We start from the raw sequence: 10,832 nt of genomic DNA, 5'->3' as shown, positions 1-10,832 counted from the left end.
ATGGACACAACTTTAAGTTTACTAAATATTTGTTTGAATCTTTTAGGAATTATAAAATAGAATAAAACGTTGTATGTACCAGGGGCATAATTGTTGATTATGGCTCTCGGGAATTTAAAAGCTTTAAACATTCCCTCGGCCCCTCGGGCCATAATCTCCTGATTATGCCCTTAATACATAAATAACTAAAGAAAAGTTGTTTACAATCAACATCTAGGCCTTTAGACAAAATTTCAAAATCATCGGCCAACCATGATTTTTAATTTTTTTTCCATTTCATCTAAAGTTTTAATTTACTTTTATTTAATTATAACTTATTAATATTAAGCCAGTAACTTGTAGTAATAATCTAAGTGTGAATTTTTTTTACTCACAATAAGAGAACTGTTAAAAATAAAATTCTTAAGGCTACTTTACAGAAGCGAAATTAATTAAATCGTAATCAAATGCGAGATTAACTGAACACGTGATCCGATTGAAGCAATTGAAGTTTCGGATTCATGGGTTAATCGCGCATTAAAATTGAATTCGAATTAAATATTTAATCCTCTTTCTATAAACTGGACCTTAGATTTGTGAAGTAAACATTAAAAAGATGAAAAATCATAGTTGGCCGATGATTTTGAAATTTGGTACAGGGGCCTAGATGTTGATTCTAAACAACTTTCCTTACTAACTTTTTGTTGTATTTGTCACATAAAAGATACTTTACAGGAAAATAGGTTTTTTTGAAAATTTCCAAGGCATACTTGATTTTTCAAAACTAAAATCCTGTTAAAAATTAGTCTTTAACCAAGCAGGGCTGAACCCCAGAAAATGAAAATTTAAATCGAATTTTTTTTATCTTTTACAAGAGTCGTTTCACCTATCCGGGGATACACTGTACTATCGCGGCCAAAATACTTTGGTCGTCAATGTGACATAAATGATATTCAATTGTAAAGCAAGCTTTAGGATGTTTAACCTTATTTTTTACTGTTGTCAAAATTATTTTAATCCATCAGTGACATACGGGTGGGGTAAATCCCAGCTGCGGAGGCAGGGTTCAAAAGCAAAAGATCAACATGGTCGCGGTTTAGACAACCTTCAGAAGCAAGTAAGACGATTCTGTACTTATCAAAAACTGAAGATGCCATATTTTTGACAAAAATAATTTGAAATTGTCATGTATATTGACATTAATACTTTATTTACATTTGAAGTGTCAAAAAGTGACGACCAAAGTATTTTGGCCGCGATAGTACTATTGGGGACAAATTACTTCAGTTGACTGACATAAAGTTGTAAAGCAAGCATTAGGACGGTTAACCTTATTTTTTACTACTGTCAACCACTGTCGTTGTCAAACTCATCATGGAAAAATGGACAACTGAAGGAGATATTCCTAGGAGGAAAAATTGAAAAGGTTTCCGCAAGGCAATTTGGCCCATGGACAATCCCCCAGAAACAAGGGAGATGATTCTAAATTTTTGAATGGTGGAAGGTGCCATATTTTTGACAAGAGAAAAGTCAATAATTTGAAATTGTCATCACTATTGACTTGACGTTAATGCTTGGTTTACATTAATTTGTTTTGAAGTGACAGAAAAATGACGACCAAAGTATTTTGTCCCCAATAGTATGTACGACTGCTCTAATTTTGTTCATTCATGTCGAATTTTTGGAATATCTGAGTTTTAAACAGTTTAAATTGATTGGCAGAATAACAATATGCATGTCAAAATGACAAGAATTAAAAGTGGAGTTACGGTTCCTAAAGATTTATTTACACTTTATGTGAATGTCAAGATAGTGACGGCTAAAATTTTTTGGCCGCCATAGTACACGACACATTTTTGGGGATTATTTTAAATATGATCTCTATTTATGTGACAGAATAGGACTAGTAAATAATATTCTATTTGTTGAATATTCAAACAGTAATTTACAAAAGAATTTTTAAATGTATTATTTTTCCGATAAATGTGTTTCTATATTTTGTATTGACTAATAGATTGGCTCTTCAACGCCAACTTTGAGGATAAATTTAAATGAACACACGATAGTTTACTGCGAATGGTTTTTGTTCTTTTTTTGTGCCATTTATTCATTCATTATCTCAGCTTTTCCAGTGACTATCAAAAGTTTTTCAAATTGTTTTCACAGTGGGATTAATTTCTTATTTTTTAGAGCCCTATAAATAAGGACCTATCACATGTTCAAATTATGTAGGTACCACAATTCATGAATCACCGTCTATAGATTCGAATAAGCTATGTGTATCTCTAAATTGTTTTGTGAGATCATCGAAAAGGAACTCATTTTAAATTGCTCCCCAGTGGTTTCAAATATTATCCGTTCACCTGACATCCGCAGTGTCATTTTTTATCCAAATTAGTCGAATGTACAGTCGCGAGTAATAAATTTTGGGCGTCAAGGTCATTCTTTGATGCAATCGAAAATGATCCATTGTAAAATAGTCGTAAATATCATAACCTATCATCATGTTGTTTGACATTAATTGTCATTTTTTTCTCATTTTTTTTGGCACTTTGTTGGCATGGGCATAAGCAGACAGGGATTTTTTTAAATTTGTGACAATGTAACCAAATTTTGAAATGACATTGACCACCAAAATTTATTGCTCGCGACAGTATATTAAAATTTCGACTTTTCCTTTGAGTGTACTATCGCGGCCAAAATACTTTGGTCGTCAATGTGACATTAATGATATTCAATTGTAAAGCAAGCTTTAGGATGGATAACCTTATTTTTTACTGTATTTTAATCTGTCAGTGTTATATGGGAGGGGTAAATCCCAGTTGCGGAGGCAGGGTTGAAAAGCAAAAGATCAACATGGTCGCGGTTTAGACAACCCTTCAGGAGCAAGTAAGACGATTCTATATTTATCAAAAACTGAAGGTGCCATATTTTTGACAAGAATAATTTGAAATTGTCATGTATAGCGACATTAATACATACTTGATTTACATTTGAAGTGTCAAAAAGTGACGACCAAAGTATTTTGGCCGCGATAGTACATTAAATCTAGTGATAAATAAATTACTAGTGAAAGAAGTTGGGTTATACACTGGTGTTTCAAAATTATTTTATTTAACGCTACTTAAGGTTTTGTATCTAAATTTTCATCAGAATAGAACTCCAATTCTGATTCTGAATCGGGGCAAGAAAAATAATTACAGGCTGTTTGATAAAAAACGCCTCTACCCATAACTTTTTTATTTATTATCCGATTTCAATGAACAAAAAAACCGAAGATATGGTTTTTCATGCTCTACGATGTAGGCATAAAATAATTTTTTTTGGCGTTATTTTCAGTAGCTTACGATATTCAACTTTTTTTTTTTAATAGACACATGTAGTTTTTTAGGCTCAGTCTGATAAAGTTTTTTTTCTGAATCTAAAGATGTTAAAAGTTATCGTTTGGTCCATAGCTGACTGAAAAAAAAATAAAACAATTTTTAATTGTGGTTCAGTTCAAGTGTGCCGTGAAAAACAATTGGAATACAAATAGCAACAAATGTCAAGTGTGAGTTTGAAAATTTTCAGGTGCAATCAGGTGCAATAATGAAGAGTTTTATTATTATTTTCTTGGAAAAAATAAATAATAATTTTTTTTTTTTATTATTATTATTTTTTCTATTAACTTTTTGTTTTTGACTAATTACGATTTTTATTACACTCGAACATAAAATAATAGTCAAATGACTGCTATCCTGCATGACTGACAATGTTATTTTATACTTATTTATACTTACATAAAAAAAGGTTAAAAAAGCAGATGAAAACTTCTAAGCTGACGTTTAGATGACATTTATCTACTTTGTATTCCGATTGTTTTTCACGGCACTCTTAAAAATTTTATATTAAGCTGAACCACAAAAAAATGTTTTATTTTTTTTTAGTTAGCTATGAACCAAATGATAACTTTCAATACATCATTAGATCCAGAAAAAAAACTTACCAGACCGAGCCTAAAAAATTACATGTGTCCATTTAAAAAAAAAAGTTGACTATCGTTAGCTATTAAAGATAACGCCAAAAAAAAAAAATTTTACGGCTGTTTTGTAGCGCTTGATTTTTTTTGTTCATTGAAATCGGGTAATAAATAACAAAGTTATGGGTTGAGGCGTTTTTCATCAAACAGCCTGTATACGAGGAACATCAGCAATAAATAAATGACCCATATATTTCTCCAAGATGGCAACATTATTGTACGTAAATTACCAAGTTAGTATAATAGGAATTTTAAATATTACTAACAGCCTGTCAACCTGACAGTGCGGATGTCAAGTGAACGGATAATAGGTAACGGTAAAAATATCTTTGAAAGGGAAAATCTTTCTGTCTTGCACTGGACTGCAAAAACTATTTCACTTTTGTTCGAGATTAAATAGAAAACTCTAATTGAATTGTTTGAGGCAGTTATACCTACTAGGACCTGGCTGACCGATTCAAGCCTGTCTTCAGGGCCGAAGCTGATTAAGAAGGGTAGAAATTGACTTTTCTTACTGCTTACCAGTGGCGTCGCGTTTGGGAATAAACCTGGTAAATTATCCATTCTTACGAACGTAAAATGTTCCTCTTGTTAGTAAAATGCATAATTACGAGTATAATTCCAACGTCTAAAATTCATGAGTTATGATTGATTATAAAGTGGCATTTGAGACACAGAATGTCTACGCCCATGCATTTAACGCTTATTTGCATAGAATTACGCTGCGACATGATCGATAATTTGCAACGCCTGCTCTGATTTGTTTTCTATTTGATCACCTTGTAACGGGTGACTATTAAAATTTTCACTTAGGGTTGGCTATGGTTGTTTTCCGTTGCACCTTAGACACTGACAAGTTTGACATTTCAATGAATGTTTTTCTCTTAATTTGGTTATGTTTCAATTGTACATTTGTACAATTTGACATTTGTCGTTCGTTCTTGCGTGTCTCTAAAGTAACAGAAAAAATAAAAATTCGTTCAAAGCTAACTCCAAGTGAAAATTTTAATAGTCACCCGTTATAATTAAGGTAACTAGATCAACACACTACGTATAGAGGTACCGCCATCAGTGATTTTTTTGTCTGTCCTTGTCGCACAATCTACTCAAACTGGGGATAAAAAAAACACAATCTAAAAATGATTTGACGTAATTTGACAAAAACTAGTGTCATTATTCTGCTGCATATTTAATAATCCTCGTTCAAGATTCATCTAACTTATTATTTCGTTACAGTTTTCGTTTGTGTTTAAGTATTGTCATTTATTTCTTTGTTCTCGTTACATCTTTTAACTTGGTTCAGTTACTTGCGTTTATTTTAATACTTTAACATGGTCAGTAACAAGTGTTGTGTTAGCGGCTGTTCAAGTTCTAGAAAAGATGGATTTAAATTGTTTTATGTTCCAAACGGTAAGACACTCGTTACATATACATACTTATATACAGTAACAAGCAATTTAATATTAGAAGTCAAAAACAGAGTACGGAGGGAACAGTGGCTAAAAAAATTGAGACTGTCTGTGAGTTCGTGCTCCAACCGTGAACTACAAATCTGCTCTGTAAGTATCTACATAAAAGTATGGGAATGAGAAGAGCAGTTCAAAATATATTTTGATATTGTATTTTTAAACGATTAAAACTTTGGTAACTTGTTTGGGTTTTATTAGTGGTGTTTTTGTAAATTGTAATTATAAAGATATCTGCAACCAGTAAAACATTTCAGTTAAAAAATTTTGATTAATAATGGGCGACATAACCTAACATATTTTTGACATTGTAGTAGAATCGTATTAAACTGTAAAGGACCTGGGGCGGAGCTTAGCTTGCGCGGCCTTTAACGCGTCAGTGGCGTAGGGAAAATGAGAATCACTGGGAACCAACACAGTGGCGCATCATGTAATGGGAAATTTTCACCGTAGTAGAATAAAACGTTTTAAACAGTTTATGATATAATCAATAATAATGAATAGGGGATTTTTGACAGATTTGAGGCTGAAGTTTAGCATTATTATTTTATAATACTGATATAATTTATGCATTCAGAATTGAATAATGCATAAAGAAGATTTGAAGTTTGTCGACGGTTAGCGTTGTAAAAATTAATATAGATACATTATCAGATTTATTTAGTTTATATTTATTGCATTTATTGCATTCGATAGAAAATCCCTTTCACGGTAGGTGTTCGCTTTTCCGTAACATGAAACTGATAGATTATTTCTCTAACAGCATGTTTTTCAGCTTCCACTAATTCGTGTCGTTTCTTCTGTGGTCGCTTCTTTCTTGGAGTTGAAAAAGAAGTCGAGGCTCCAGCAGGTTTTGACTCTTTTGTAATTGTTTTGTACATCTTCTCAGATATACCTGTGGACGCCATAACTCGTTGTTTGTAATTGATGATAGGAATAGTCAACTCCCGATTATTTCTAACACACTCTGATTCGTGTTTCATAAATGCGATGACGTTGGCGATAATTTCGCGAGCTTGACTGTGTAAAATTTTCCCACGCTGGCCAAAAGTTTGATGTGAAGCCATTCTGCCTGATTCTGCTAAAAAAAACCTACGAAATTCCGGTGGTATTAGTTAAGTTTTCATTTCATTTCATTTAGAATTTAATTGTGATTGAAAGTGAGGTTATAAAATAAATTTTCCTATTATTTTTTTTTGTACTTACGAAAACAATTAAAGTTATCTTCAGTTGTCTCGAGAAGACAGATTTGAAGCCTTGGGTAAACTTGGGAATCGTCTAAAGCAAAGTCGTAAATAAAGTTGCAATACATTAACATGTAAACAACTCTCTGACAAATCTACCCTATTTTCGGCCGAATGGACTCGACCACGCAAATTGGTTTTGCGCGCAGATCACGTGACCGTCCCTTTACACTTTATTCCGAGTCTAATGCCATTATTTCATTAAAAAAATCCCCAAAACTATTGTCTTCCTTATTCCACTTGTGAAATTTGCATTTGATATCTTTATCTTACAATCCACTCTCGCGAGGAATGGAATGGCGGTACCTCTATACGTAGTGTGTTGATCTAGTACCTTAGTTATAATACCTACCTATTATTATAGACAAAAAAATGCGTTATTAAAAAAAAAAAAAAATGTACTGCGTTGGAAAACCAAATTATCAACATGTTCTAGAGCAAAGTTGTTCTTCAAATATAAAATAAGGTTAAAAAATGTCACTGCAAAACCCAGTACTGATGTCTTATTGTGAGTTTTTTCCAAAACGGATCCATGTCGATTTATCAATACTCAATAGTAGTTAAGGAATTTAAGATTGGTACTGGAATACAAAAGAAATCATTCTGAAATAGGTCAGTGGTTGAGATGGGGCTTTACTGTTTTTATATCTGAACTAATGTGATGTTTCAGACGACCACACAGATATAGGTAATGTATGTTTTAGCCTATTTTCTCGATAAAAGATAAACTAGTTGAATTGAAATTTTGATTGAAATTGAAAATTAAAGTTAAGAGAAATTAACAAGAGAAAATAGCAGTAGAAGTAGAAGTAATAGAGGGTCGCGCAGAAGAAACGTACAAAAAGAAAATTTAATTTCCAATTACTCGAATAGTTAGTATTTCATTAAAGTTAAACGTAGTAAATATAAAATGTTTTATTTTGATTGTTATTGAATAAGATTAGGATTCCCATAAGTTTACAAAATATACAAAATTTTAAACCAAATACATACATACATGCAAGATACAAATTCTTTCAAAGAAAATTGAAATAGACTGTTTATAAATTTGTTCCACCATCACATAAAATTAAAGAAATAGTTAAATGTTTTTATTTCAGTACGACCACATGACCACCAACTGCTATTCAAAAGACTAACGACACTTCAAATTTATTAAGACAAAAGAAATTTTTATGTAGGGGGTATTTCTTGTTCCATTCTTGTGAGCTGAATATTTCTATCGGTATCAGTTGCAGGTCCAGCAAATTCACCACTTCTTAGCCGAATTCTCATGTCTAGACATCTTATATCTGTCATCAAAGAGTGACCTTTGTTTTCCAAATCAGTGTCGATTATAACTTGCTGATTCTCTAAAGCGTTGTATGTTGCCTTCGCACAGTTAATTTTATTTATTAGGTCTGTTCTAGTTTGCCGTAACTGCATGACTTCATTTTTTAAACCAGTTTCTGTTTCATCTCTAGCCAATTCAAACCCTGGTCGGTAAGCTCTGTTTTCTAAACGAGTTTCACACAACTTCAACGCGTCAGTTTTGGCTAGCAGAGCGTCCTCTAATACTTTTATTTCTTTAAGCAGTTTATCCATTTCTTCGCGCATCTTAAATTGTTGCCATTCCAATTCATTTCTGGCTTTCTGAGTTTCGTAAATTCGTTTGCGCAGGGTAAAATCGGCACGATCTCTTTGAGCTCGTAAATCGTTGCGAGCTCTTTCTCTCACAACAAAGAGAGCTTCTCTTAATTTGTGAGTGTCCGCTAGTTCGTTGTCCGCCAGTTGTTTGATATACCGAGAATGTTCCAACCAAGCTTCGTACGGTATAGAACTGAAAATGATTCTTTTAATAAACATTTTTAATTATTAAAGCGTTAAGATACTATTTAACAATTCGTAGAGGATCAGTTTTAAAACTTATATTTGCACAGTTTTTGTCCAAATTTAACTGATCTTTATCTATCTCGATTGCTTCAGTTTTGTCGTTAAGTTCGAGGTTCAATTTGAACTTCACCTCTTCTAATTTGTTCAGTTTTTCCCAAGCGGCTTGGCATCGCTCTACTAAGAGTTTCTTCACACCTTCAACTACGCACAGTTCCTAAAACACCACGTAAACTACTTGAAGTTTTAAACGAATGAAATTATACTCTTTTAAGTTCAGTGTCTCCGTCGTCATAAGTCAATTCAGCGCCTTGTCTGCAATCTCTCATTGAAATACACTCAGCAACCACACCCAAGGGAATTCCTAAAGCATCAAGTTCTCTTTCAGTTGAAAATTTTTCATCTTTCAGGGCTAAGATCTCTTTGTCCACCCTTTCCAAACAAGATCTAAGAGCATCTCTCCATCGATCAAGTTCTGTTATGCGATCTGCTAAACGCACATTATTGTGATAAGTGTCCCATTCTGTACGAATTTTAGTTTCATTTCGTAATTGTCGCGATTCATGTCTCAGATTGAATGCGTCTGATCGTCGAGTATCATTGGTTTGCTGGTTTTGCCACTGTTTTGCATGCCAATCTGCCAATCCAATATGTTGTATGGGTTTTTCGTAAGTTACCACCGACATCACAAGTATTATTTTCTTTACTCTTTCTTAAGAAACACTACTAGGTAATAAAAATTTAAATGAAAATTGTCAACAGCTATGTAGAAAAAAATATTGACAAAACAACAAACTTGTATCGCAGCAACAGAATGATTGATCAAACAATACACGATAGGTACAGTTAAGGCGGTCTCTATTTTAACAGGCCAGGACACTGGCTGTGTTGCCAAATTTCTTAGTGGGCATCCTGAGTTTCAAAAATATTGGAACTTCCATTGAAAGGCGGTTCATTCAAAAATCATTTTGACAAGACAATAAATTGTGCCATTAATTTTAGTAATTGAAAAACTAAACATGCCACACAAATGTTGCGTACCCAATTGCAAGTCAAATTATGCTTCAAGCAAGTCTCTCTACGTTAGCGTTTTCAAATTCCCATCGAAGAAGATTAGAATGGATGCGGATTTTGGAACTAGAAAACTGGCGAGTGAGGTCTTTGTTATTCGTTCCATTAGGCCTTCAATCCATTTTAAATTATAAACCTGTATTGGTGGTAGGGTCCATACACCCGAGTGGGTAGCTTATGCAGTTCTTATTTATTTTTAACAATTCATAGTGCACCTTTATTAGTCTCTCTTTAATGGTCTCTGTGTACGACTTTAGAAAAAAATCTTGTCCTGAGCTGTACAGTGTACAGGTGGCATGCGTTGGAATTTGCACTGGAGCTAATGCAATCACGGTGAACTAAAAGGACTTCTATCTTCATTTTGGATAGGATACTTGTTCAGAATACAGGACTCTATGAAATTTTACTAAGAATAGCTATCTTATAAAACAGGATACACATAATTACCTTGACTTGGACACCTGATATATTTTGACTGAAGTAAAATTGCAATACGAGAATTAGAAAAATCTTTCAGTGATGATTGACTGACAGCTGACAATGACAAAATAGTGAGTGACAGTGAGTGATCGATCACAAAACCTCAAAACTAGTAACTTTTTTTAAAGGTTGGCGAAGCAACGTTGCTAGACGTTAGTGGGCTATTGCCATTACACAGACCACTTTCTGAAGTCAGTGTCACGACCGTCTTGGTACAGTCCATTTTTAACTTACCCGACCAAAGGAAGGTAAGTTATTGTGATCGGTCCAAAATTTCGAATTGCTAATTTCATCAGATCTTTACGTTTTGAGGTCCCCTGAATACGTTAATGAAGTTTTTAGAATGATGTCTGTCTGTGCGTCTGTCTGTGCGTCTGTCTGTCCCACTTTTCGTTCTCCCACGATTACTCAAAAACGCTTTGACCGATTGCTTTCAAATTTGACCAACACAAACTTACCCATGGTCTCTCGAGTTGAAAAGCTTTTGGTGTCAATCGGACCACGGGGGGTGGAAGAGGGTGGGGGTAGGTATAAAAAATAATAAGGGAACATGGAAATTTGACTTTACCGTTTGAAAGGGCATCTGTTATTATGTCGGAAACGATGTTTACCATTTGCGGATATTTCCAATATGGCGGACTTATAAGGTTATTTAACAACTTTTAACAAAATAATCTCGGATCTTGCCATTGGAAATAACTCTGT

At 33.5% G+C, this 10,832-nt stretch overlaps 1 protein-coding gene across 1 annotated transcript; it reads right to left on the bottom strand.

The window, feature by feature from the left end:
- Positions 1-7,607: 7,607 nt before the first annotated feature.
- LOC138133857 (tektin-2) lies at positions 7,608-9,435 on the bottom strand. Its single transcript, XM_069051834.1, has 3 exons — positions 8,843-9,435; positions 8,579-8,793; positions 7,608-8,526 (listed from the first exon to the last, which is right to left on the bottom strand). Exons 1-3 carry the CDS (start codon positions 9,260-9,262, stop codon positions 7,881-7,883), a joined length of 1,281 nt encoding a protein of 426 aa, XP_068907935.1. The 5' UTR covers positions 9,263-9,435; the 3' UTR covers positions 7,608-7,880.
- Between the last annotated feature and the right edge of the window lie 1,397 nt (positions 9,436-10,832).

This window comes from Tenebrio molitor, chromosome 1 (assembly GCF_963966145.1).
Source record: "Tenebrio molitor chromosome 1, icTenMoli1.1, whole genome shotgun sequence".
Taxonomy (NCBI): Eukaryota; Metazoa; Arthropoda; class Insecta; order Coleoptera; family Tenebrionidae; genus Tenebrio; species Tenebrio molitor.
The sequence above is the reverse complement of the archived record's forward strand: the minus strand, read 5'-3'. Positions and strand labels throughout refer to the sequence as shown.